Source organism: Moschus berezovskii, chromosome 16 (assembly GCF_049115385.1).
Source record: "Moschus berezovskii isolate FMDL1 chromosome 16, NW_MosBer_1.0, whole genome shotgun sequence".
In the NCBI taxonomy this organism is placed as follows: domain Eukaryota; kingdom Metazoa; phylum Chordata; class Mammalia; order Artiodactyla; family Moschidae; genus Moschus; species Moschus berezovskii.
Window position 1 is genome coordinate 82,212,496 of NC_142475.1, and position 27,065 is coordinate 82,239,560.

Consider the following 27,065-nt stretch of genomic DNA (forward strand, 5'->3'; position numbering starts at 1 on the left):
GACAGGGCTGCCAGCAATTTCTTATCAGAAACAGTGAAGCCAAGGCAGTGAAGCAATATTTGAAATACCAAAGCACAAAAGCAAGACAAGCAACTTGGAGTTACATGCCCAGTGAAAACATCTCTGAAAAGTGAAGGGGAAATAAAGTTTTCAGACATGCAAAAGCAGAAAGAATTCCTTTCTAAAATCAAAAAAAAAAAAAAAAGAGAGAGAGAGAGAAAAGACAGAGGAAGAAAAGAAAAATCAAAGAGCTCTGCTTAATAAAGTAACAAAGGAGATAAAATGGAATCACAAAAGATTAATCTGTTCACAGAAGAGAAGGCAGAAAAAGAGGGGAAAGGAAAAAAGAACAGGTGGACAGAGAACAGGGAAGGCAGGATGAAAACCTTAAACCCATGACACCTACATTCACACTGAACGGTCCAAACACGAGGTCACTAATTTAGCTGCTGGAGACACAGACACCGGCCGGCGGCTGCTGTCCAGCAGTTCTGGAAGGCTACCCTGCCCTTCACTGCCGCCCTCACTCACAGACCCTGCTCCCGCCTGGGGGCAATCGGCGCTCCCAGGAATTGGAATGTACCTCCCACGTCTCAGCTCCTCCTGGGCCCCGAGGCCTGGGGTGTCCCTTGAGGGATGTCCCCTCTGCGGAGCCTTTCCTGATCCCACGTGGCGACAACCTCCTCCTCCGTTGGGAACTTTGCCGGCTGCCCCGGGCTTCCGAGGGGCGGGGGTGGGGGTCCCCAGTGGAATCACCCTCCCTTCCCTCCAGGTGAACGTCCCTGTCCCCACTCCCCACCTCTTGATCCGAAGCCCAGCCACACGGGCAGCCTGCCGTGGCACTGAGGACAAAGCACATCCCTCGCCCGGCGCGCCGCAGTCCCTCTGCCCGACCTCCGTGGCCCGCGTGTCTGACCCGTTCTTTTCACTCCCTGCTGCGGGTTCCCGGGCGCCCAGGGCCTCTAGTGGGCTCCGAGTTAGGGGCAAGGCACCCCCCTTTGGCAGCTCCTCCCGAGGACCGGCTCCCGCGTGTGGCCACCGGGAGGCGCGCTGGTCCTCGGAATATTCCCGGCGCAGCAGGAGCGGCGGCCGGATCGCAGGCCCTGCGAGGGCGGAGAGGGAGAGGCCAGCTGCGGCCGGCGCCGGGACCTTGGACCTCCGACACAGCGGCGCGCTGGCTTCCCCGGGCGCGCGCCGCTGGCACGCGTAGGGCTCCCAAGCTCCGGGAGCGGAAGGGTCTTGCTCAAGGCCACCTGGTAGGACAAAACGGGACCCTAGCGACCCTGGACCGGCGGGGCTTGGACGTGGGCGGTGGGTAAGGGCTGGCAGAGTGGGCGGGGTGTTCCACTGGGTGGTCTCAGGCAGTCAGTTGGAGAGCTCGGCCTGCCCATCACGGCTGCACCCACCAGCTTCTGTGCCCTGCTTCTGCTCAGGCCTCCCCCAGGAGGGCCTTCCTTGTCTGGGGCTACAGAGGAGGGGCCTGGGGAGGGTCATGTCCCCTCCAGCAAGGCGGGATGACGGCGGCACTTCGGGCCTAGTGCATGCTGCCCAAACTGGTTCTGGGTGACAAGCCTTGGGACTTGGGGGCCTGTGTGTGCGGATGTCCGCCGCCCCCCATCCCTACACCCCGGAATAGCATCCACACGTCCACACTGGTTTTCAGTCATTTATTCGAACGCTGGGCTTTGAATAGAAAAATAAACAGAAAGCAAACTGAATGAAGATGAGGGAGCTCTCAGGAGGGAGCGGAAGGCCTCCTGTCCCCTCCCCTACCCCGCGGCTCCGCGAGGGAGGCGCGGTCTCTTGTGCCGGGGCGGCTCCAAGCCTTCAGCTCTTCCGGCCCCTCCGCCGTCTGCCTGGCCCCAGACCTTCTGTGGAGCCCCCAGCCCCGAGTGTCTGAGCCTCCATCCTGGCCAGGGAGAGGAGGGGGTGGGGCCCCAATTCTGGGGGTCACAGGACAGGGGCCCAGAGGAGGGCAAGGAGGCCACAGGCCAGCGCCAGGCCGAGGGTGGCACTGGTGTGGGTGGGCGCCGCGCTCTGCAGACCCTCGTTGCACAGGTCGCCCTTGCAGCACAGAGTGGTCTCCTGGCCCTTGCTGACCTGGCCCTGCTGGCTGTTCGTGGGCGTGCACCATACGGAGCAGTTCTTCTCCACCAGGTTCCCAGACAGAGGCTCCACTGGGGATGGGTGGGAGAGGTCAGGCCAGGTGTCACCCCTGTCCCCCAGGGCCTCCCAAGCCCCAGCTGCCATCACCACAAGAACCAGCCCATCACTGAGATCCCTTCCACAGGCCTCCCCAGGGATGATCTTCGAGCCCTGGGGTGCCCCACAGGGCCTCCTTCCCTCCCCTAGGTCGCTCACCCCTGATTACAGTCTTGCAGAAGCTGGAGCTGGCTGAGCAGATCTGCGGTTTCTTGCAGTTGCTGGAGCTGGTGCACACGTGGCAGTGGAGTGCCTGGGCTGGGGTGAGAGCCCAGGGCTTCAGCAGGCCCCAGGGAGCCCTCCCAGAGAGGCTAGGAAAGACCCCTGCTAGACAAAGCCCTCTGCCACCCCTGCCCTGGGCCAGTCCCTCTGTGGTCCCCGGGCCCTACCGGGGCTCACATCTTGCACACAACCCCGGGAGGCAGGAGGTAACATCCCTGTCCCTACCGGCTGGGGCCCTGGCGCCTCCCGCTCCCTGGAGGAGCTGTCCAGCATGGGTTGTCTCAGGACTGGCGAGGCGGCCAGTGCGGTTGCACTGAAGACCGTCCCCAGGGGCATCAGAGGCTCGGGGTGGAGCTGGCTGCTGGCCCCTCCCTGGGGACTGTCTCTCAGTGGGCAGTGGGCAGCCCACGATGAGGGCCTGAGGCTGAGTCGGCACCCTGGGGGCTGTCAGTTTGGCCATGCTGAGCCTGCAGGGAGATGGGTGACCCTGGGAGAGCCCGGGGTCCTGTGGGCGGGGGACGGGATTTAGGGCTGGCCTCTGGCCTCTGTCTTTCTCGGGGAGAAGCATAGCAAGACAACTACCAGCATTGCTCCCTCTCCGCGTGTCTGATCTGCTGGGCTGACTCTAAGATTCTCTGATTCTTGTTGTAAGTCTGTGATCCCACAAAGTTAAGTTGCGGGTTTCACTTTGTTCTAGCCCCCGCAAGCCAAGGGTTCTCCGTGCCTAGAGGGAAGCCACTCCAGGCTTCCAGGGCCTGGCTCCCCACTCCCCCAGCCCCCACCCAGCCCCTCACCTGGCCCAGCGGCCGCAGCCAAGGTGACAAGGAGCAGCAAGGCTGTCTTCATCTTGGGACGCCTCTGGGAGCACTGGCGCCCCCTCCCCCCTCTGGAGGCCTTATAGTTGGGGCAGGTGCTGGTGGGAAGGGCGGGGACCTGCCCCACCCTTCCCGGCCCACACCCTCCAGCCCAGCACACCCCTGCCCTGCCAGCTGCAGGGCTCTCTGCCCCTCTCCACCTCCTTCCCTCTCCCCCTCGGCGGGCTGTAGACAGAGGCCTCAGCTGGGTCTGCAGCTCACCCTGCTCTCACCCTCTGCCCAGCTCTGGTCGCTGTCTCCAACTCCCACCCTCAGATAGGGTCACAGAACCCCAGGTCTGTGCAGGAGTCCTGGGGGTGCTCAGTGGCATGCTCGGGCCAGGGTGGGAGGCAGGAGGAGGCCCTAGATTCTTGCGCTCCAGGGGCTCAGGGTTGCTAGTTCAACCACCAGGTCTCCTGAGAAAAAGACTCCAGCGTCGACTTAAAAAACAGTCACAACCTAATAGTTGAGAGTTATGTTTTATTCTGTGGGAATGTTTAGGACTTCAAGCCTGGAGGGCAGCATCTCTAGTGACCCTGAGAGAACTGCTCCAAGGAGCAGGGCAGAGAGGAGTCAGCTTATATAGGAGTGTGTAACACAAGGCGTGTAGTCTGAACATCCGAAGTATTTCTTGTGAATTAAAGAAAACCAGTTATCTCGAGTTAAGCATTTTAGGGTTTTCCTCTGTACGGAAAGGAGCTCAGCCACCTGGGCATCTTCAGTGCTCACTGCAGGGGAGCGGCTGCAGCCCAGTGGCTGCCCGGTGGCAGGCATCCTTCTCCTTCCGGTTGCCCCGGATGGCCGGGGCTGCTCTCGACTGTGATGTCCTTGTTTCTCACCTGGAGGCAAAGCGTTCACTAAGTTGTCTGGACCCGGGTGAACAGGGAAGGAGAAGCCCTCGGGGCAGGAGTGTGGATGCTGGATGTGCCTGCAGAGAGGTGGGCACCACAGCTGGGGGGGGGGGGCATGTGATCCAGTGGGACCGGGAGTTGCAGAGGAGGGAGTGGGCCGGGCTGCTGGGGAGGGGGCGGTGTGAAGCAAAGGACTCGGGCCCTCATTGTGACGGGTGTGTTCTGTGTCTGCTTTGGTCCTGAAAGGCAGCGTGCTCTTCCCGGCCAGGCCCAGGGGCCCGTCTGGTGCGGGGTTTGCCTGGGGGTGCCAGGCAGATCCCCACCAGCATCCCGCTCTCGCAGTGTTCACAGGAGGGACTCGGGCCTCTGGGAGGCTCCCGCCCCCTGCCCCTCTCCTCTGTCCACTCGCTGGCCTTGAAAGTGCACGTGAAGTCGCTCCGTCGTGTCTGACTCTTTTGCAGCCCTATGGACTGTAGCCCGCCAGGCTCCTCTGTCCATGATTTCCCAGGCAAGAATATTGGAAAGTGAAAGTTCCTCAGTCCATGTTGGACTCTTTGTGACCCCATGGACTGTAGCCCACCAGGCTCCTCTGTCCATGGGCTTCTCCAGGCAAGAATATTGCAGTGGGTTGCCGTCCCCTCCTCCAGGGGATCTTCCCAAACCAGGGATCGAATTCAGGTCTCCCACATTGCAGGCAGACTCATTACCGTCTGAGCCACAAGGGAATCCCTTGCTGGCCTTAGGACCCCACCACTTCTTTGTTGTGCCTGGAGAGCCTGCTGGGTTGTGTGGGTGAGATGCACAGAGGCAGGCCGTGAGGACCGCGGGTTTGGCTGGAGCATTGATGAAGGTCAGCCCTGGGCCCGTGCCAGCAGCGAACGTGCCAACGGAACTGCCCCTGAAGATCTGGGGGCAGAGCCTGCCGAAGGCTCCCTGGGGCACCGGCTCAGGCCTCTCCTCCTCTTGGCCCCCAGCGAGCAGATGGCTGAGCTGGCCCCTGCTCTTCCCTGCATGGTGGGGCCAAATCAGACCGCAGTGGGGAGCACGGAGCTGGGGCCCAAGCACCGCCTGCCCACACGGGGCCTGCAGGACCCTCCTGACGGTGGAGAGGGTGTCCCAGTGCCTTTCGGAACCCCAGGGCACAGGAGGGGGGCACCAGAGCCCATGAGGCAGCCCCACTCAGCCTGCTGAGCCTGAGAAGGCTGCCTGTCCTGTGGGCTGATCCCAGGGCTTGTTTGGGGGTATGGACTGAGAAGGTAGGCAACGTGGGGATCTCATGCCCTGATCCAGAGAGAGAAAGTCACCCCGCGCTCTGGGGCCTCCCCACAGGCAGGAGGCAGGGGCAGGCGGGAGGGGGCCCTGGAGGCCTGGGAAGCGGGTGCAGCGACAGGGCGAGGTCTGGCAGGGCTGGGGAACGCAGGAGGGGATGGGTGACTCACGCGGGCCTGGGGGGAACAGACACTGCTGGAAAAACAGGTTTAGGGGATTGGATTTCCTGTCAGCCCCGTGCTGCTGCACAGTAGCGGCTGGGAGTAGAAGTCTGGGCATGAGGCCTCTGGGCAGTGGGCTCCCCGCATGTGGGGCTGGGGTCCCTGTACCCCGGGCCCACCTCCGGGGCAGTGGCTGTGTGCCCTGGCAGCAGGGCTGCTCACTGGAGCAGAGGCGGTGTTGGATCCTGCTCTGTGGGGAGAAGGCCTTTGCCCTGGACAGGGCTCTCGCCTCTCCTGGGGGCTTCCTAGCAGAAACATCAGGCCCAGATACCCTTTACTTGTGGGAGAAAGTGGGAGATCCCAATGACAAGAGCTCTCAGAGGACTGGGAGTTACCAGGACAGTGTAGTCAGGAAGGGCTTCCTGTAGGCAGTGACCTGGCCACTTCAGTCTTGGAGGCAGGATTCAGGTGAGAGAGGAGCCCTGAAGTTGGTCTTTCATCCTCTTTCACTGGTAAAGAAATGAGGGGTCAGAGAGCTCGGGGTTGGCGCCAGGTCACCTGGGAGTGGGCAGAACTTGGCACTTCTCTCTACTATCGGTAGCCCTTTCTTCCCTTCCCTTCCTCCTCTCGTGCTGGAGAGAGCTGCTGCTTTCTGGGCCCCAGCCCTCCCGTCAGCCTGGGTCCCTGGCCTGACCGTACCAGCAGGCATGATAGCCAGGAGAGGCCTTGCAGGGGAACCACCCCCTCTACCCCCCGGCTCTGCTTGTTCCCTGGACTCAGGGGGCCAGGAAGCCAAGACAAGCCCTGCCCCTGCCTGCTCCTTGCCACCCTGCCCTCCTCCCCGGTCTCAGCCTGGGCACGGGACGGGACTGGGCTCAGGCCTCCTGGCCATCAAGACCACAGGGCAGGAGGGTGGCCCAGAGAGGGAAGGGCCCGGCTCAGCATGGCACAGCGGCCAACCCAGGCCTCCTGGAAGTGTAGCCCTGGGAAGGCCCCGAGGCCCATCCTGGGCTGAGGGTGGGCACCAGGGCGGGGGAGTCAGGCCCAGTCTGGGCCCCTTGAAACCTGGCACCGGAACAGGCTTCTTCAGCTTCAGGTCACTACAGGGACAGCGTCGCTCCAGCTGTACCCCCAGACTTCCCTCCACCTCAAGGTGCACAGTTCACCCTTTCCTTCGTCCCTTCAACAGCACTTTAGATGGACTCAGCACAGGCCAGGCACAGAGGGTGAAGGGGAGACCAAAACGGGGGAGCCAGGGTCTGGCCCTGGGCCCCCGACCAGCTGGGGAGGCGTAGGGGTGCGCCTGTGGTGCCCTGTGTGTACCGCGCGTGGGCATGGTGACCGGGGAGGCCAGGGGCCTGGGTGGCGTAGGGCAAGGGCACGCCAGCCAGGGAGCCAGGGCCTGGCTCAGAGGCTGTGCGCGGCCTACGGTCGGGCTCCGTCCCTATCTTCCTTCCTCTGCAGCTGGAGAGCTGTGACTTCCCCGTGAGTCAGGCCTCCGATGACGCGGCACCTCAGGCCTGCTCTGTTCCTGTAAGTCACACACCTGCCCACACTTTCGGGCCCCTCAGTGATGCACAGAGGCATGGGAGCAGAGCGGGCCTGGCCCCCTGGCCCGGGGCTCTTCCCTCGCCCAGGCCTCCCTGCTCCTCCCTCCTGGTCAAGGAGAATCATCTTGTCACCCAAGGCCACGGGCCAGCTACTTCCCAGGGCCTGAGGTGGTCCCCCACCCCCCATCCTAGCCCGACCCCAGGCCCACCAGCTGCCCTTCTCCAGGGGGGCTCCCCCCACTCTGAGTGAGGCTCCCAAGTGCCCTTACTGTCCTTGGGACGGGCTGAGGGGTGGGGCTCCAGGCCACCTCTGTCCCACTGTGCTGGCCTTGCCTGCCTGCAGGGCCCTTCTTTCCTGCTCTGCTAGATGGGAAATCCAAGGAGTAGCCACATGGGCAGCCTTCCCTGCCTTGGGGCGCAGCCTGTTGCCAGGAATTGACAGACAGGAGCCCTAGCTTTCTGAAGGCCAAGAGAGACAAACTCTCCCGAGCCCCTGCAGGACCCCTGCCCACACCAGCACCTAGGACCAGCCCCGGGCACCGCTCTGTGGAGCCCTGCATGGGCCCTGACTGTCAGCTCCTCTGGCTGCATCCCTGAGAGGACACCGGAGCTTTTGGATCTGGGTGATGAGGGCGAAGCCCTCAGGTGTGAGCTGTGTCCTTCTTGAAGGCCTGGGTAGAGGTTCTAGGGTCGTGAACGTGGGGCCCTTCTCACCTTCCTCCCTCACTCCACTGCCATCACTTGCTCCTAATACCCAGCCACCCAGCCACCCACCTATCTATCCATCATGCATGCATCCATCCATCCATCCATGGACCCACCCACCCATCCATCCCCCCACCACCCATTCACTCGTCTGCCTCTCCATCCGTGTAGCTACCTACCCTTTTATCCATGCATCTTCCATCTTCCATCCATCTATCCATCAATCTATCAGTGCATCCATCCATGTTTCCATCTCCCCGTCTATCTATGCAGTCATCTTTCTTCCATTCATCCATTAATCTGTCTGTCTGTCCATCCATCTACTCATCCAGGACTTCCCTGGCGACTCAGATGGTAAAGAATGTGCCTGCAATGCCAAAGACCTGGGTTTGAGCCCTAGGTTTGGAAGGTCCCCTGGGAAAGGGAATGGCCACCCACTCCAGTATTCTTGCCTGAAGACGTCCATGAACAGAGGAGCCTGGTGGCCTACAGTCCACGGGGTTGCAAAGACTTGGACATGACTGAGCGACTAACACACACACTCTCTCATCTGCCACTCCATGTATCCATGCATCCGTCTATCCGTCTGTCCATCCACCTACCCAACCACTCACACCACTCACGTGTGATCGTCACAGTGATGTTTCTCTATGTCCGCAGTGCTCTTCCCTTTCTCATTATGTACACGTCTAGTCATGCTCCAAGGCCACGGAGTGAGGCCTGATGGGGCTCTGAGAGCCTTAGGTCTGTGGGTAGTTGGTGGGCAGCTCTGGGATTTGCATTCCTAAAATGCAGAGTCTCCCTTTTTATTAAGATTGCCGCAGTCCATGGGGTCGCCAAGTTGGACACAACTGAGCAACTGAACCCAACTGATACGAGAAACCGGGGAGGAGGAGGCTTTGGGAGGACATCACTGACCATAACCCTTGCTGCTGCTGCTGCTGCTAAGTCGCTTCAGTCGTATCTGACTCTGTGTGACCCCACCAGGCTCCCCCGTCCCTGGGATTCTCCAGGCAAGAACACTGGAGTGGGTTGCCATTTCCTTCTCCAGTGCGTGCAAGTGAACAGTGAGAGTGAGGCCGCTCCGTCGTGTCCGGCTCTTCAGACTGTAATGAGTATCTAATGAGAATCATGGGCCCTGCTGGTCTGCCCATCTCTGGCACTCGTAACTCTTATCCAGAGCACTGAATAAATTCCTTTCCATGACAACCCTCCATCCTCGTCACTCTGTCCCTTGCCCCTTGGGAGCAAGAAATGGCCCCTTATTTGGTGATGCTACTCTTTAAACCCCAGTGAAACATAGCCAGGACAACCTAGAGTTTTCTTACAAAAGGTCCTCTGGAAGCTGCTGATGAAACTGTGGAATGGGGACTGCTGTTTTCCCAAGCGTGTGTCGCGGTGAGAGGGCTTCTGCCTGTCAGTGAGACCCAGATTTCAGACGTGGACAGCCTCTCTTCAGACCTTACATTTTACCGACAAGGTTCCTGGGTCCGGGATGATGGGGGTCAGCAGCATGGCCCCTGCGGCAGCCGTGTGGCCTGGGAACTAATGGCGCGTTGTCCTCATGTGACCCAGAGCGGAGGAGACCTGGTGTCTGCTGCTCCAGGCCTCAGGCTGCTGCTGAGCGAGAAATCTGGAACCGCCCAGCCCAGCCGCTCTCTGCTTTGCTTGGTGGCCTTGGGGGCCCGGCACTGGCACCAGCCTGGTCCAGGGGTGTGTGTGTTGTTGCAGCCTGCTCTGGGTGTGGGGACAGGCCCCTGGGCAGGGAGGTGGGTCCCCACCTGGGTCTGCCAGGAGTTCAATCACAAGAGCTTAGGGGATCAAGGCGTTTGTGTCATCTTAACTTGGGGATGTTATATAAGATGGGAGCAGGGGCAGCCCCCTGTGGAGTGGGGAGAACGTGACTTTGGGGGCCCCTGGAGCCCCAGGGCTATGCCCAGGCCAGAGGAGGCAGCTCTGAGAGTAAACCCCAGAGCACAAGCAGGGCTCAGGGCTCCCGGACCCCTGCTGGCCGGTGGTCTCTCTGAGCTGGTGCCTGAGCTCCTGCCTTGGCCCTCCCTTAGGGACGTTATTCCCTTAGGAATAACAGGCCGCAGCCCGAGCCTTCCACTGGCAGCCCCACCCCCACGCCACCCGAAACGCCACTCCCTAAGCCAGCAGCAGGAGCAGGGCCTCGAAGGTGAGAGCCGCCCCCCTTACCCTGCCACGCTGCCCAGAGCCTGCCCTGCGGGGGCGTCTGCCGCCCGCCCTCCGGTCTCCTGCTGGGGGTCAGCCCTGCCTCCCTCCAGGCCTTTGCACCTTCCGCCATGCTGCCTTCCCGCGGTCAGGATGGCCGCCACAGCCCCGCCTCTGAGCCCTCCAGCCCCCGTGGGAAACAGCGCGCCTGTCGGTCTGTGGGCCGTGGCTCCGGGTGTGTCAGTGTGGGGTCCTGCCATGCGGGAGGCGCTCTCCGGGGCCTGCGGACTTGAGACAGGGTGGGGGGCGGGAGCGGGCAGCTGTGGACAGGGGTGGACAGAGAACTCAGAGAGGACTCAGGCTTCCAGGAGCCGGCCGGTGTGGGATCGGGGGTGGGGAGTGTTCCAGAAAGCTCTGAGATCTGAGGACATGTGAGCGACCATCCGAAAACAGTCTCCTCACCCCACCCGCTTTGCGGAATACAGAAGAGGCGGCCACAAGTCATGGGGGGTGCATCCAACATGGTTTTCCGTTGGGACTTGTAGGGGTGGGGCCTGCCCTAGAGGGAAGGTTGGTCTGACAGGAGAATCAAGAAAGGAAATTTCCACTTTCCTTAAGAAGAGAAACCCCAAGCTTCTCAGGCTGGGCAGAGTGGCCCAACCCTGAGCTCCAACTTTGCTGCGGGGATGGCCACCCTGCAGGCTCACCTCCTCCTGGATCTCCAGCCTGGTCTGTGCAGGCAGCTTGCGCCAGTGGCTTGGATGTGCCCCAAGGGCATCCTGACTGCCTTGTTTCAAGGCAGGGCACCAGCAGCCTGTCTTGTCCTCCACACAGCCAAGATGCAACGGCAGGAGGAAGCCCCACAACAGGGCAGGGCCCCCCCGCCCCACCACTGGCCTGACTTCTGCTGTCCCGCACGTCCTGGGACCACTATGATGGAATGGCCACCACCGCGCTGTGACAAGCACAGCAGCCCTGCAGTGGCTGGGCACACAGGCCCTGGGGCCAGAGAAGGGCCTTCCTCCCTTTGGGGCAGGTAGGGGGGCTCCCAGAGGCCCTAGGCAGAGGGTCCGGGGAGCAAACCATTGGGAGAACTGGAGACCTTGGAGCCTAGAAGGAGCCCCAGAGCCCTGGGTGCCTGGTGTGCCCTGATCAGGGAGGTAGGGTGGGCAGGGGAGAGGGGCGCAGAGCTGACCACCTGTGCTAGGGGAGGCTGAGGCTCAGAGGGGCGCCCCAGGGGCTGCCATGTCATCCCCCCAACTCGGGGTTTGTTGAGAGCGTGTTTCTGCCACCCTGGCCAGAGGGCTTGGGGACAGACCCTGCTCTTCGAGGAGCAGAAGTGCTGCTTCCCCACCTGAGCATATGCGCTGTAGTTCCCCCACACTTACAGCATGTCCCCCGCCCGCCTTCAAGGCATGGGGTTCCCCAAGACCAAGGACGAGAACCCTGCCCGCCTCCCCAGACTCAACATCTCAGACTGAGCTGAGAGCAGCCTTTCAGCTTTATTCCTTCTCTCTTGACATACTCCGGGAAAGCCCCCAGGAAGATAGGCTCATCCCCGCAGTGGTCGGCCAACCTGGCAGGGCTGGCAGGGGCACTGGTGACTCCAGAAACCGCATCCCACCCCTGGACTTCAGCACCCCGAGCCCCAGGGTGAGAGCCCGAGGAGGCAGCCCCACTGGCCCCAAGGACGTCCCCTCGGTCTGTGAGGCGTGGGTGCTCCAGCTGAGCAACGGACAGGTGGGTGGGTGAGCGAGCGTCCATGTGGGGCAGGAGCGGCCGGTGGGGCGCGTGCAGAGCCCTGCTGTCAGGTCCGCCTTCGCCCTCACAGGAGTGGCCAGAGCGGGGGTTGCCGTGGAGCACAGGGGGCCCTCAGAGGCAGGGCATGAGGGAGAGGGGGTCCCCAGGGGGAGCCCCTCAGTGGGCTGGAGGGGGCTGGGGAGAATCCAGGCGCCCTTCCCACTGCTCTATGGTCAGGGGACCCCCAGAACCCAGGAGAAGGCTGAGTGGGGGTGTTTCTATGCTGATGGTTCCCTGAGGCGGGGAGAGCTTCTCGTGGGAGGGGGCTGGTGGGGCCTGGGGGAGGTGGAGAGGAGAGATGGGGAGACAAGTGCTGCAGACAGATCCCATGCAGGCTGCGAGGACTTGGGTGAGACCAGGGCTGGCCCTGGCAGGTGGGCTCAGCAGGCCGCCTAGAGCAGAGCCCACAGCAGGCTGGCCGCGGCGGTGACCCACAGGGTGCCTGGGCCTCCAGGCAGCCCCACGGCCGCGCTGCTATTGCACTGGCTGTCCTGGCAGCAGGAGACGGAGAGGGCCACGCCGTCCGAGGTCACAGTGCTGTTGGGGCAGGTCGGGGCGCAGGACTTCATGACCAGGACGCCACTGGGGCTGGCTGTAGAGAGAGGGGCAAGGGCCCGTGGGTGCCTGCTCCACCACCCAGCTGGCCCTCGGGGAGGGCCTGCCACTGGGGGCCCCGGATACTGCAGGCACAGCTGGCTCCAGGCTCCGGGCTCTACAGCGTGAGTGTGTGTGTCTCCCGCTCACACCGGCTCACTCACACTGACTCCTCCATGACGCCTGGGGCCAGGGACTGACACAGCGACTCCCACACCCTGCCTGTCTTCCAAGCCCCTCTGACGGATGTGGGGGTGCTTCTCTGCTCTGGGTTTCAGGCTCCAGAGGGAAGGCCAGGCCCTGTGTTCACCTGTCCCTGTGTGGGTCTGGCAAGCCCTAGAAAAGGTAGGTGGGGGCTAGAGGACACGGGGCATCCTGCACATTTGCCTTCAGAGCTTCACATCCCTTGTGCAGGGAGACAGGGTGAGCCGGGGCCCTGGGGAGTAAGCGGGGCATTTTGGCAAGGTGCCTTCCTCCATGGACACTGGCTCAGCTTCTGCACTTGTCCTGGGGTGGGGGGCTGCTGAGTGGGGCCCCCGAGATGATGGTGCTGGCAGCTCAGAGCCCAGTGGTGCTGGGTCAGCGTGAGTCGCTATTCTCAACGCAGAAAATGCTGGAAACTGTGAGCCCACCCGAAGGGGACTCCCATTCACAGTCAGCCCAGAGGCCAGAGAGGATGCCGGGTCTGTCTCCAGGCACCTCGAGTTCCTCGTCTGGAGAGTGTGGATAATCAGAGAACCAACTGTGCAATTTTTCAGGGTCAGATGGGTTCATCCGTGAGGAGCGCTGAGAGCAAGCTGAATGAATGTTGGCTTTCAGCTGACATGGCTGGGACCCACGTTTAGGGTGCTGCCGTCAGAACCACCAGTGCCAGGAAGGCTCTCACTCTCTAAGGCCAAGGCCTTGGCCAAGGAGGACAGAAACGCCTTCTCCCAGCAGGTCAAAGCTGTGCCCTGACCAGGAGGGTCATAGGCCAGTGCGACCCTCTGAGGGGCCTCGAGCAAAGACCAGGTTGCCCAGGTGGGCAGCTGTCCCTCCCCAGGAAGCCCCTGGCTGAGGGGACATCCCAGGGCCGCACACTGGATGGGGTATTTCTTTACCTCTTACTCCAGCAGTGGATTCAGTTAACACAATGATTAATTGCGATTAACGATTAATAACTCTGCTGAGTTATTTGGGTAAGGAGCTGTGTTTCTGTGGGCAGAACGTAACAGGGGTGGTCTTGGTGAAACCAGTAGGGCCTTGGGGGTCTCCTGGATACAAGCCCTTGGTGTCCTTGCTTCTTGTTTGGCCCTCCTCGAGCTCCAAAGAGCAAACTTGAGCAGCTGATGATCAGGACGACAGAGCCAGGGTGGCTGGCTCCTCCGGAAGGGCCACGGATGACACTCTGATGCTTGTCATGAACTGTTCTGTGGAAGCTAAGACCCCCCCGCCAGTGGAGGATGATGACTGCACGCTGACCACAAGCACTGGACTCCAGATGGCTTGAAACCAGGTGGTCAAGATTCCAGAAAATACCGCAGTTAAAAACTTCGCCACCAACCCATGCTCACGCACCTTCCACCCTCGTCCCTAATGTTGCCTTTAAAATCGGCCTTTGGGAAGTTTGGGGCCTTTGAGCATGAGCTGTCCATTCTTCTTGCTGGATCCTCAGTAAATGCTAACTTCCCGTCACCACCACCCGGTGTGAGAGACTGGCTTTGCTGCATGTCGGCTGAGCAGACATGAGTTCTGTTTGGTAACTGGCTAACCCACTTCTGAGTTACAACTGAGAAGACATCTCCCAGTGTGCCACGTCCTCCCCTGAAGGCTCTGAGCTCCAGCTTCCTGGCCTGAGGAATGGCGTATTAGGCCGGGGCTGTCAGCGACTGACGGAGAAGATAACTAACACTCTGGGCCTGGTGCCCAGTGGGGGCTGGCTCTTTGCGGCGAGGACCTCTGTGGGGCCATGGTCTCAGGCCCCTCCTCAGCAGATCCACAGAAGTCGAGGCCCAGAGACCACCCCAACTCCCAGGATTGCCCAGCTGCCGTCCTCACGATCAGATGAGAAGACCAAGGCTCGGGGAGGACTCACAACCTGCTGGAGGCGCTTTGGGTGACACAGGGGGTGACCACCTGTCACAGAGTGGTGACCACCCCACCATTGCCCAGGCCTGAACCGGCCAGAGGGCCCTTGTCCCTCCACTGGCTGCCCCAGGCCCCCGGCACCATCCCCCTTGGGCGGGGTCTCACTGCTCCGTCCCTACTTGTCGGTCCAGGGAACCCTTGACTCAGGTCAGGCTGAGGCTGACTGCTGGCCCTGGAAGGGATACTCAGGGAGTGCTGCCTGGCCAGACAGGGGGATGGACAGACAGATGGATGGCGAGGGGCAGGTGGGAAGTGGGGTGAAGGCAGAGACAGCAGACCTGGGGCATCTAAGGGAAGCCCCCGACCCTGGGATGGAACTGTGGGCCTTCAGGGTGTCAAGTCCTGTCCAGGGTGAAAGAGCTGAAGTTCTTGGGGTGAAGGGAGCTCCAGGGGGCATCCTGGGCCTGCTGGGAATTGCTGGGAAGAAGCAGCACCCATCCCCCCGCCTTATTCCTTCTCACTTCAAGGCTCACTGTGTCCTGGCCACCTCCCCCTAGTAAGCCCCTTGAGACCAGCAATCTTGTGGTCCCTGCCTCACACCAGGGCCAGAGCCAGGGGCACCTGGTGGGCACTCAGGGCCACCTGCCAGGTAACTTGGAGGGGGAGTAGCTCACATCTGTGGCCCCGGCAGCTGGGACTCTGCCGGGAACAGGGCTCGTCTCCTAGTCACAAGACAGGGACATGCTCATGCCTCTGGGTGAGGTCTTTCTCTGCCCGACAGAAGGGGAGGCTCCAAGAGGTGTCAGAGGGGTGCCCTGCTCCCGCACAGTGTCTCTGGGCTGAACATGGCCGATGGCCAGCTGGGTTGGGGGAGATAGACCCTAGCGTGGGTCCCAGCACTGCCGTGCACTCATCAGGGCTCTGGGCCAGACCCTGTGACTCCTGTCATGTGTCCTGGCTGCAAGGCCTTTGCATCATTGGGACTGACAAGGAGCGGTGGCCCAGAGGGTGACCCCTGTGAGGCTGTCTGGCTGCCCTGCTTCACATGGGGAGCCTTGGGGACTCTGCGGGGCCTCTGCAGACATGACCCCTGTGGCAGCAGCTACCTGCAAGGAGGAAATGGCAGCCCACTCCAGTATTCCTGTCGGGAGAACCCCATGGACAGATGAGCCTGGCAGGCTACAGTCCATGGGGTCACAGAGTTGGATATGAGTGAGCGACTAAGCACACACTTGCAAGGGGAGAGGGGCCTCATTCCCTCCCAGAATCGGACCAGCTGCCCAGCCTGCATCTCTGGGTCCTCACGCAGTGCCCACATCTGCCCCTCACCGTCATGTCTCTTCTCTCTGAGGGGTCCCCTTCATTTCAGATCCTTACCCAATCTCTGCCACCCATCCAGGCCAGGCGTTCCCACTGAGCAGACTCCTGCCATGCGACCTCCTGGGGCTTCACCTGCACCCTGACCCTACCTATCATTGGCACCACCCGGTCCATGGCAGCTCAGACCTGAGGAGGGATCCCAGGAGGTGGGAGAAAGGCGTGGGCCTGCCCTGGGGAAGGCAGGGTCCCGGCGTGGCTGGGCAGGCAGTCTGGGGGCCCGAGCACAGCGCAGGGTGCCCAAGTAAGGGGTCACGTGTCCTGCAGCCCACGATGCAAGGCAGGCAGCCCGGGAAAGGCACACTGTCCGAGCTGCCGACCGAGGCCAGGCTGTGCAGACGTCCCCCTGGCGCCCTGGCCCTGTCCTGGAGAATCCACGGGCTGCCTGCTCCCTCCCTCCCTCCCAAATACTTGACATTGTTGTTGTTCTCAGTCACTCGGTCATGTCCGACTCTTGGTGACCCCATGGACTGTAGCCCGCCAGGCCCCTCTGTCCATGGGATTCTCCAGGCAAGAATACTGGATTGGGTTGCCATTTCCTTCTCCAGGAGATCTTTCTGAACCAGGGATCAAACCCCAATCTCTTGCCTTGCAGGGACTCACTCAAACAGGGAAGCCGGCACTGGGACCTCAGGGTGACAATGTTGTTGGGTTGCTGAAGGAGTTTTTCTTAACCAGCCCTTGCACGGACGCGTGAAACCTACAAAGAAGGATGGGTCGTCCCTGCCCCCTACAGCCCCGGGTGGGCCCCACTGCCGGGTTCCTGCAGGAGGACATGTTGTCCCCGGGGTCCGGGCTGGGCCGAGAGGCCCACGTGCGGGGTGTGGGGCCGGTGTGGGTACTCACCGGCCCGAGTAATCACACAGTACTTGTCGGGCGGGGCACACTCCACCAGAGGCTCGCACTGCAGGGCCCGGGCTGGGAGGAAAGGAAGCACAGACCCACGGTCAGTCTGGGCTGGGGGGTCAGGCAGCCATGTGGGGGTGGGATCCCTGGGGGCCTGGGGCTGGGCTGGTGCCTCCTCTCCCTCCTCCTGCTCTGGGGGTGCTCCCGGTCAGTCTGGGCCAGGCCTCGGGCAGTCATGGGGGGCAGGGACCCTGGGGCCTGGGCCTGGGGCTGGGCTGGGCGCCTCCTCTTCTCCTCCTGCTCTGGAAGCGCGCCTGGTCCCCTGAGATGAGCTGCAGGCTCGGGCTCTGCTTCAGGACAGTTGCCACAGGCCCCCTGCAAGTGCCAGTCTGGCAGCAGGAGTGCAGGTGGAGATGGTGGGCGGGGTCTGCAGGTGGTCCCCAGAACAGAGGCGATCGGAGTCCTCCTTCTCGGCCCCTGGCCCTCTTGGCCACAGCGTCCTCTCCTGGCCCAGGACTGCTGCCTGGACCGGAGGACCGCGGCTCTGAGATTCTACACACAGCAGGTGCTACAGGTTGCTGACTAACAGGCGGGTGGATGGGGAGTCTGCAGCGAAAGTCCAGTCCCGGCCAGCCCCTGAGTGCTGAGCGCCTGGCTCCAAGTCCCACAGACACGGAGATGGGGACAAGGCTCCCGGCCTGGAGACCCCACAGGCCATGCAAGTGTGGCCGACGGAGGGACAGCATGTAACCTGGAGTGGGCTGGAATGGGGCGTGCACTGGGCACTCTGTGGGCACCTGGCCAAGAGGGACTGTGGTCTTCATAGAGGGTGGGGCCATCTGGGAAGGTTTTCTGGACTGGGTGGCCCTGGAGCTGGGCCCGGAGAGATGAATGGATTTTTATTTGTCATCCGAGGAAAGAGCTCTTGGGCAGAAGGTGCAGCATGGCGGAGGCCGGACCGGCAGGGACCAGGCTGGGAGGGCCCAGGAGCTGTGATGGGACAAGTGGGCAGGTGGGACCGCCAGAAGCCCCTTACTGCAGTGTGGGGGCCGTGCTACAGGAGCAGCACCTCTCTGCCAGGGTTTTGGGCAGGGGGACCTGTGGGGGTCCCTGGGGGTTTTCTGGGAGGGGTGCCCTATGGGGGTGTTCTTGCACACGTGGATCGACTAATGTCAAAATCTCCCCTCTACATGGGGAGTCGGGGTTCGGTGGCTGCAGCGTGGGTAAGCAGGAAGGAGGCCAAGTGCAGACCCTCAGAGCCCCAGGGTCAAAAGCCATCCTTCCCAGGTCAGTGTTCTGGAACTCCCAAGAAGAAGAGGCCTCTCTGCCTGAGGGTGAGCCCCAGGCATTCCTAGTCCCACGTGTGCAACTAAGTCCTGGGTGCTGGTGGGCAGGAGACACTCTGAGGTGCCTCAGTTTCCCCCACAGGGTCCAGGTAGTCCCCATATGCTTGAGCTGTGCTGAGCCTTAGTGGGTTAATCTCCCAGGAAACCCAAGACCAGAGGTCACCCGCCCCTCCTCGATTCCCACCGCTGAACTGGGCCTCCCAGCACCCGCTCTCTGTTCCCACTTCCACCTCTGCACCAGGCTCTCTTTTTAGAAGCGAACTTGCACACTGCCCGGGCAGCCTAACATCCTTATACAAATGTCCATCTGTCTTTCCAGGCCCCCCAATCTGGGGCTGATCCCCAAGGAGCCCCCTTCCAACTGCAGCGCCCCCCCTGCCGCCGCCCTCCACACCTGCTCACCCCCTGGCCTTCCCCAGACAGCTCCACCTCCACACCCGCCCCCCAGCCAAGCTGGGGGTGGGGGGAAGCGATGGGACTAATTACCCCTGGGTGATAATTATTCAGTTAATAATCACAGGCTCTATCACCCCTCCCCAGGCCCCATTTCCGGTGACCTCAAAAGCTGCAGGCGCTGATGTTCAGTGTCATAAAGCCAGGTCATCAGGTAGGGGCAGAGCTGGGGCTGAAGAGGGGTGACCAGTTTCTTTTCCTGGTTTAGCACTGGAGTCCCACTTCCCAGAAATCCCAGGGAAACAGAACACTAGGTCCCCCTGGCTAGAACCCAGATCCCCCTGCCTGGCCCAGAGCTCTGCAGCCTCAGACCTCTCACTGCAGTCTGTCACCTCCACAGGAGGCAGGTGTTCAAGAAACCGTGCCCCAAAGAGTGCCAAGGTCTCTGTGTCTGGCTGGTCAGGGAGCAGCCTCGATAGCCTCTCCCTCCACTCTCTAAAGCCTCCCATCCAGGCTGACGCCACAGACCCTCAGACTGGAGCCAGCCCTTCCCGGCACTGCCCACCCAGGTCAGCGTCCCTTACCCAGGTCAGTGCACAGCATGGCCAGAAGCAGAAGCACCAGGAGTGGCCTCATTGTGGGGTATCCGCCAGCTGGGACTGGGGAAGAGCCAGCAGCGGGCGCCTTTATATGGCTTGCTTCCCGGCCAGGGCAGACCTAGTAATTTAGCTGGAGATGAGCTTGGGCCAGCTGGCCAGCCTGACTCACGCCGCCTGGGCTTCCCTTTGCCCTGCCCCCATGGTCCCCAGGGGCTCTCAGAAGGTCCCCTACGCCTCGACCCCCCTCTCTCTGTCTGAACCATCTACTTCCCTGTCTCTGCAGTCATCACGAGGCCCAGGTTGAGCTGGGAAGAAAGGAGGAGGTGCAGGAATGGTGTCTATGGTGACAACCCGCTCTGGGAGTCTTAGGGACAGTGTCCTGCCTGGGGTCTGGGGGACACAGTCCCCCAGAGCTCTTCCAAGTAGGCATAGCCATCTTTCCCATGCTTCTCCCCTGGGCCAGGGCAAGCAGGGAGGCCCCAGACTCATTTTAATGGAGAAACTGAGGCATCACAGGCTTTAAGCTGGTTTTGGACCAGCATGCACATGGATCACCTGGGGCTCTGCTAAATGCTGCTGTGATTAGGAGACCCGGGCAGAACCTGAGCCCGCATTCCTAGCAAGATCCTTGAGGAGCTGGTGCTGCTGGTTTGGGGGCCAACTAACCAGAGGCGAACAGAGCCAGGGGCCACCCGATATCCTGTTGGGAGCTGTGACACTGCCCATCAGGCGTCTAGGCCAGGCTTGTGGGAAAGTGGGTGACCAGGGTGCCCTGGGAGGGTGCAGCCTGCTCACAGTGGGTGGCCTGCGTTTGGTATCTTGTGGAGGGCGCTCACATCTCCTGAGGTCTCTGCTCCACCCACTCCGGGGGCCACCAGCCTCTCTCTCCTGGCAACTATGGTCCCCTCCCCAGTGACCACAGCCACCTTTCTGGATGCAGCTCTGACTGGGTCTGTCTGCTCGGAGTTAGCACCGTCTGCTTTGAGTAACTCTGCCCCCGGGTCAGCCCCCAGCGTGGACCCCCACTCACCTCTTGGCCCTCCCTCACCCAGACCTGGCCAGTGCCCATGACCCTCTCCCCAGCGTCCCCTCCCCAGGAGAAGTGTATTGTCTAGAGTGCCCTCAGACCCCGCTTCCCTGCCTGTGCCCTCAAGGTGCCCAACTGCAGCCTGTGGCCTTTCCCAGTCTCCATCCCCCTGCAGAGAATGGGCTGAGCTGCTGAGCATGGGGCAACTGTTGGTGAGGGTGGGAGGTGGAGTTGTCTAGACTGGGGGCCACATGCACGCATGTTGGGCCCCTGCAGAGAAGGATGGGTCAGGTCTCCGGCTGGGGCCAAGCTCTCTGTGCAGCCGAGGAACCTGGAACCTAAATTCACACTAGACTGTTGTTTCTTTTCTTTCTTTGCACACGTGACCCATGGGATCTTAGTTCCCTGACCAAGGATAGAATCTGTGCCCACTGTGTTGGAAGTGCAGAGTCTTAACCACTGGACCACCAGGGAAATCCCTGTCCAGTTTGTTTTGATGGTATATTTGTCAACGATATTTTAGCTTTTCTGAAGCTTCTCTTAAAGCAGTCACGTTTTTGGCTCTATGGTGTGTGGGCTCCCATTTGTCCCAGGTCCCAAAAGATGAGGGTGGGCAAGGAACCAGAGCTCTGCTCACTTCCCCTGAGACTGTGCGCGTCTGTGTCCTGAGACGGGAGACACTGGCTGAGCAATCCTGGCATCTACCCCATCCCGTTTCCAAGGCAAACCATTCAATATTACAGTAATCCAGGCCTATGCCCCAACCAGTAATGCTGAAGAAGCTGAAGTTAATCGGTTCTATGAAGACCTACAAGACCTTTTAGAACTAACACCCAAAAAAGATGTTCTTTTCATTATCGGGGACTGGAATGCAAAAGTAGGAAGTCAAGAAACACCTGGAGTAACTGGCAAATTTGGCCTTGGAGCACGGAATGAAGCAGGGCAAAGGCTAATAGAGTTTTGTCAAGAGAACTCACTGGTCATAGCAAACACCCTCTTCCAACAACACAAGAGAAGACTCTACACATGGACATCACCAGATGGTCAACACCGAAATCAGATTGATTATATTCTTTGCAGCCAAAGATGGAGAAGCTGTATACAGTTAGCAAAAACAAGACCAGGAGCTGACTGTGGCTCAGATCATGAACTCCTTATTGCGAAGTTCAGACTTAAATTGAAGAAAGTAGGGAAAACCACTAGACCATTCAGATATGACCTCAATCAAATCCCTTATGATTATACAGTGGAAGTGAGAAATAGATTTAAGGGACTAGATCTGATAGATAGAGTGCCTGATGAACTCTGGATGGAGGTTCGTGACATTGTACAGGAGACAGGGACCAAGACCATCCCCATGGAAAAGAAATGCAAAAGAGCGAAATGGCTGTCTGAGGAGGCCTTACAAATAGCTGTAAAAAGAAGAGAAGCGAAAAGCAAAGGAGAAAAGGAAAGATATAAGCATCTGAATGCAGAGTTCCAAAGAATAGCAAGGAGAGATAAGAAAGACTTCCTCAGTGATCAATGCAAAGAAATAGAGGAAAACAACAGAATAGGAAAAACAAGAGACCTCTTCAAGAAAATTAGAGATTCCAAGGGAACATTTCATGCAAAGATGGGCTCGATAAAGGACAGAAATGGTATGGACCTAACAGAAGCAGAAGATATTAAGAAGAGGTGGCAAGAATATACAGAAGAACTGTACAAAAAAGATCTTCCCGACCAAGATAGTCACGATAACGTGATCACTGACCTAGAGCCAGACATCTTGGAATGTGAAGTCAGGTGGGCCTTAGAAAGCATCACTACTAACAAAGCTAGTGGAGGTGATGGAATTCCAGTTGAGCTATTACAAGTCTTGAAAGATGATGCTGTGAAAGTGCTGCACTCAATATGCCAGCAGATTTGGAAAACTCAGCAGTGGCCACAGGACTGGAAGAGGTCAGTCTTCATTCCAATCCCAAAGAAAGGCAATGCCAAAGAATGCTCAAACTACCGGACAATTGCCCTCATCTCACACGCTAGCAAAGTCATGCTCAAAATTCTCCAAGCCAGGCTTCAGCAATATGTAAACTGTGAACTCCCAGATGTTCAAGCAGGTTTTAGAAAAGGCAGAGGCACCAGAGATCAAATTGCCAACATCCGCTGGATCATGGAGAAAGCAAGAGAGTTTCAGAAAAACATCTATTTCTGCTTCATTGACTATGCCAAAGCCTTTGACTGTGTTGATCACAATAAACTGTGGAACATTCTGAAAGAGATGGGAATCCCAGACCACCTGACCTGCCTCTTGAGAAACCTGTATGCAGGTCAGGAAGCAACAGTTAGAACTGGACATGGAACAACAGACTGGTTCCAAATAGGAAAAGGTGTACGTCAAGGTTGTATATTGTCACCTTGCTTATTTAACTTATATGCAGAGTACATCATGAGGAATGCTGGGCTGGAAGAAGCACAAGCTGGAATCAAGATTGCTGGGAGAAATATCAATAACCTCAGATATGCAGATGACACTACCCTTATGGCAGAAAGTGAAGAGGAACTCAAAAGCCTCTTGATGAAAGTGAAAGAGGAGAGTGAAAAAGTTGGTTTGAAGCTCAACATTCAGAAAACAAAGATCATGGCATCTGGTCCCATCACTTCATGGGAAATAGATGGAAAAACAGTGGAAACAGTGTCAGACTTTGTTTTTTTGGGCTCCAAAATCACTGCAGATGCTGATTGCAGCCATGAAATTAAAAGACACTTGCTCCTTGGAAGGAAAGTTATGACCAACCTTGATAGTATATTAAAAAGCAGAGACATTACTTTGCCAACCAAGGTCCGTCTAGTCAAGGCTATGGTTTTTCCCGTGGTCATGTATGGATGTGAGAGTTGGACTGTGAAGAAGGCTGATCGCCGAAGAATCGATGCTTTTGAACTGTGGTGCTGGAGAAGACTCTTGAGAGTCCCTTATACTGCAAGGAGATCCAACCAGTCCATTCTAAAGGAGATCAATCCTGGATGTTCATTGGAGGGACTGATGCTAAAGCTGAAACTGCAATACTTTGGCCACCTCATGCGACGAGTTGACTCACTGGAAAAGACTCTGATGCTGGGAAAGGTTGGGGGTGGGAGGAGAAGGGGACGACGGAGAATGAGATGGCTGGATGGCATCACCGAGTCTGTGGACATGAGTTTGAGTGTACTCCGGGAGTTGGTGATGGACAGGGAGGCCTGGCGTGCTGTGATTCATGGGGTCGCGGAGAGTCGGACACGACTGAGCGACTGAACTGAACTGAACTGAACCCCCTCCCACTCCATTTTCCAACCTAGCTTGGTGACTTCCTGTGGTCATGAGCCATGGCAATGACCAGGCCTTGCCCAGCAGCCCATGGCTTCCCTGACCTGAAGCCCAGCCTTGCCTGGAGCTGTCCTGACAGACGGACTGGACTCTGAGGCCTGGGTGTCTTTCCAGATTCTGCCTGAGCACTCAGCCCAAGCCTGAGCAAGTTCTTTGATCTTCTTGGAGGAACATGTGGTTGGGAAGTGCAAGATGGGGCCCAGACTGGAGAGTTCTATCTGGAGCAGTGGGCCAGCCAAAGACCCAGCTTAGGGTCCAGAAGGCGGAGGCCAGATGCAGCCTTGGGTCTGTGTGCGCAGCAGAGAGGCTGTGGGGGCAGAGACAGCACCTGGAGCCCCAGTCCCACTGCTGCAGGTGGCGAACACTGACTAGTCAGGTGTTGCTGACTGCTGCTCAGTGCCAGGCTTGGGTTCTGGGGTGCAGGGACGAGGGACTGGGAGAGTCACATTCAGAGATCAGTTGGTCAGGGCACACACAGGGCAGCCGTGTGCACAGCCTGGAACAGATTCCAGGGTGGGCTGCATTTTGAAGTAGGGTGGAGAGGGGGTGCCTTGAGGAGGAGGAGCCAGGGCAGAGCAGTAGGCAAGGGAGGTAGACTACCAAAACCCTCTGACAGGCAAGATCAGCAGGGTCTCAGCCAGCGGGCACAGCACTCCTCAAACTGAGGTTGATATCCCTGGGGACCCGTGAGAGCTCCTTTCCCCTAGCAGGTCGGTATGGAAAAGCATGGACTCTCAAAGGGCCTTCTGCAGCAAAGCCTCAGCAGTCCTGTGGGGTGGGGGTCTGAGAGGGCCAGCTACCTTTAGAGACCTCTTCCAGGGATGGGGTCTTCTCCTCCCCACAAAGAGAGCAGGAGGGCAGAGGCTGCCTGGCCTGGGTATGGGCAGAGAAGTGCATCCAAGTACCTGTTCACCCAGGGGCTGGGTTAGGGGGAGAGTCCACCCAGCAGGCATCTAAAACTCACCCTTTTACAAGCTGGGTGCTCTCCTGTTAAGGTTAGACTCTCAGCACAGACCAGTTAACATAAGGCCTCCTCGGGCTGGCACTGCCGTCCTCTCCCCAGAGCAGCTGAGAGGAGGCATGAAGCATCTTGCCCCACAGGCCTGCGGGGCAGGTGAGGAGACTAAGGTGACAGTGAGACCCGAGGCTGGACACTGCCCAGAGGAGCTTGATCCCACCTCTGGGAAAAGACCTTGGCCCAGTGACAAAGCCCAGGACCTCCCCTTAAACAGGAGGCTGAGGCCTGCTCCTGCTCCCTCCCTGCTTCCTACCCAACCTCCCACCCTGTGCTGGGCATGGGGCAGTGAGGTCCCAGGTGGGACTCAGATCCCCTGCAGTTCAGAGGTTGGGAACAGGGTGTTCCTATGTCTGTTCCAGCAAGGAGTCTCCAGTGCCCTGACCCTGGTCCCACTCTGAGCCCTGACCCTGGTCCCACTCTGGGCCCTGACCCTGGTCACACTCTGATCCCTGACCCTAGTCCCAACTCTGAGCCCTGACCCTGGTCACACTCTGGGCCCTGACCCTGGTCCCACTCTGAGCCCTGATGCTGGCCACACTCTGAATCCTGATGCTGGCCACACTCTGATCCCTGACCCTGGTCACACCCTGAGCCCTGACCCTGGTCCCACTCTGGGCCCTGACCCTGGTCACACTCTGATCCCTGACCCTAGTCCCAACTCTGAGCCCTGACCCTGGTCACACTCTGGGCCCTGACCCTGGTCCCACTCTGAATCCTGATGCTGGCCACACTCTGAATCCTGATGCTGGCCACACTCTGATCCCTGACCCTGGTCACACCCTGAGCCCTGACCCTGGTCCCACTCTGAGCCCTGACCCTGGTCACACTCTGGGCCCTGACCCTGGTCCCACTCTGAGCCCTGACCCTGGTCACACTCTGGGCCCTGACCCTGGTCCCACTCTGAGCCCTGACCCTGGTCACACTCTGGGCCCTAACCCTGGTCACATGCTGAGCCTTAGTCCTGGCCACAAAGAATGGAAACTCTTCTCGTCTTAGGGCCCATAAGCAGAGTGCTGGGAAAGGAGAGGAAGTCACTCTGGCATCCGCCCTGACCAGTCTCGCCTCCTCCCTCTCTTCCTTCTCACAGAGCCTGGTCCCTGCTCCCAGCACTGCAGCCTTCTGTTTTCCTGCAGCAAGGACAATTTCAGCTTCTCCATACTGATCCCGAAGGACCCCTGCCTTGGGGTGGGTTTCTCTGAGTGTCCACGTGGACAGGACTGTCCCAGCTGCTTCCTTCCAAGGAGGGCCAGAGCGAGCTGCAGGACGGGATCATTCCCTCTGGGTCCCGCTGCTCCGGGTGGGCAGGTGCTCCAGTTCCAGCTGGTTTGGGCAGCAGGGAACCAGGGTGCCAGGACGCCTGGGCCCCTGAGCGTGGGCAGCTGGTATTTTCCAGGAGCGGGAGGGTGGTAAACTGGATAAACAAGGGTGTCCCAGCAGCCAACATCCTGTGGGGCACACCCGGGACAGCCTGGCACGCCCTCCCTGCAGGTTGAGGCTGAGTCACGGATTTGGGGGCCCTGGAGGTGGGCCAGGAAGCTCACCAACCAGAGCAGGGGCCAAGGCCTCCAGGAAGTGGTGCGTGAGAGAGGCTCCCTGTCTGAGACGGTGCCCTTGGGTTCTGTTTCAGCAGCACGTCATGGAAACTTTGGCACACCCTGGGCAGAGACTGGCCGAGGAATTTCACTCTCCGTTATCCTGTTAAATGTAATGCCAAGGAACAGCCAAGTCAAGGCAAGCACTTGCCCTCCAGCGTCCAGCTCCTTCCAGCACCCCCTGCTGGCAAAGTGGGAGTGTGGCAGGCAGTGTGGCTGCCAGGAGCTGTGCACCTGCGGGGTTGTGGAGGTGAGCCTGGTTCACCACCAGGCCCGTGAGAGTAACAAAGGGAAAGTCCCTGAAGTGGAGGGCCTGTGTCGCGGCGGGGCAGGCAGCTCCTGCAGGAGCACCCGTGCACGGCACGTCCTCCTCGAGGTCAGTGCAGGTCCCGACAGGAAGACATCTACCACGCCTCTCTGGCAGGCGGTGACTCAGACCAGAAGGAGGAAGGAAGATTTTCTCCCTGCCCGGCAGCAGCCCAGCCAATGAAAAGCCACTGCGGTGTGAACTCCCAGTTTCCTCCAGTGGACATTTTGTTCATAACGGCCCCTCCCCACTCCCCTTCTCTGCAAGAGTTTCGTCTTTGCTTTACTAGACGTATGTAGCTCACCAGAGCTGCGTTCTTTGAAAATCCCAAGTTGTCATCCTTTGCTGTTCCTGAATAAACCCATTTGGCTGGTAAAATAATGGCTGCTTTATTGTTAGCAACCCCTTCCCCTGGCAGAGACCACATGCCCCTCAGGGTTCCATCAAACCTCAGGGAGTGGAGTGGACTGACGCTCCAGTTCAGGACTGGAAGTGTTACTGAAACCATGGCGTTGGAAAGAGACAAGCGGCACTCAAAGATGCAGAACGGCAGGGTTTATTCAGCACCGGTCCTGGCTCGGCAGTTACCTCCAAAGGCTGAGTGTCCTGGCTTTGTTCTGGGTGTCTTTTATGTACCAGAAACTTCCCACTCAAAAAGCTCAGATCCTTCCCCTGCAACAAACAAGCAAGATCACAGAAGCAAAAGTGGTGATTGATGAGCAGCAGCTGTTTAAAACAAGATACGGGAAGAGAAAGCAAACAGTTGT

The 27,065-nt window shown here is 59.5% G+C and overlaps 1 protein-coding gene and 1 long non-coding RNA gene across 2 annotated transcripts; one reads left to right on the plus strand and one right to left on the minus strand.

The window, feature by feature from the left end:
* The first annotated feature begins 1,120 nt into the window (after window positions 1-1,120).
* On the plus strand, window positions 1,121-26,662 carry LOC129560270 (uncharacterized). The gene is made up of 3 exons (XR_008686724.2): window positions 1,121-1,256; window positions 25,487-25,584; window positions 26,030-26,662. It is a non-coding gene; the product is annotated as an uncharacterized LOC129560270 (long non-coding RNA).
* Window positions 1,951-3,295, minus strand: LY6D (lymphocyte antigen 6 family member D). Its single transcript, XM_055432340.1, has 3 exons — window positions 3,219-3,295; window positions 2,362-2,460; window positions 1,951-2,177 (listed from the first exon to the last, which is right to left on the minus strand). Exons 1-3 carry the CDS (start codon window positions 3,268-3,270, stop codon window positions 1,951-1,953), a joined length of 378 nt encoding a protein of 125 aa, XP_055288315.1. The 5' UTR covers window positions 3,271-3,295.
* Window positions 26,663-27,065: the final 403 nt, after the last annotated feature.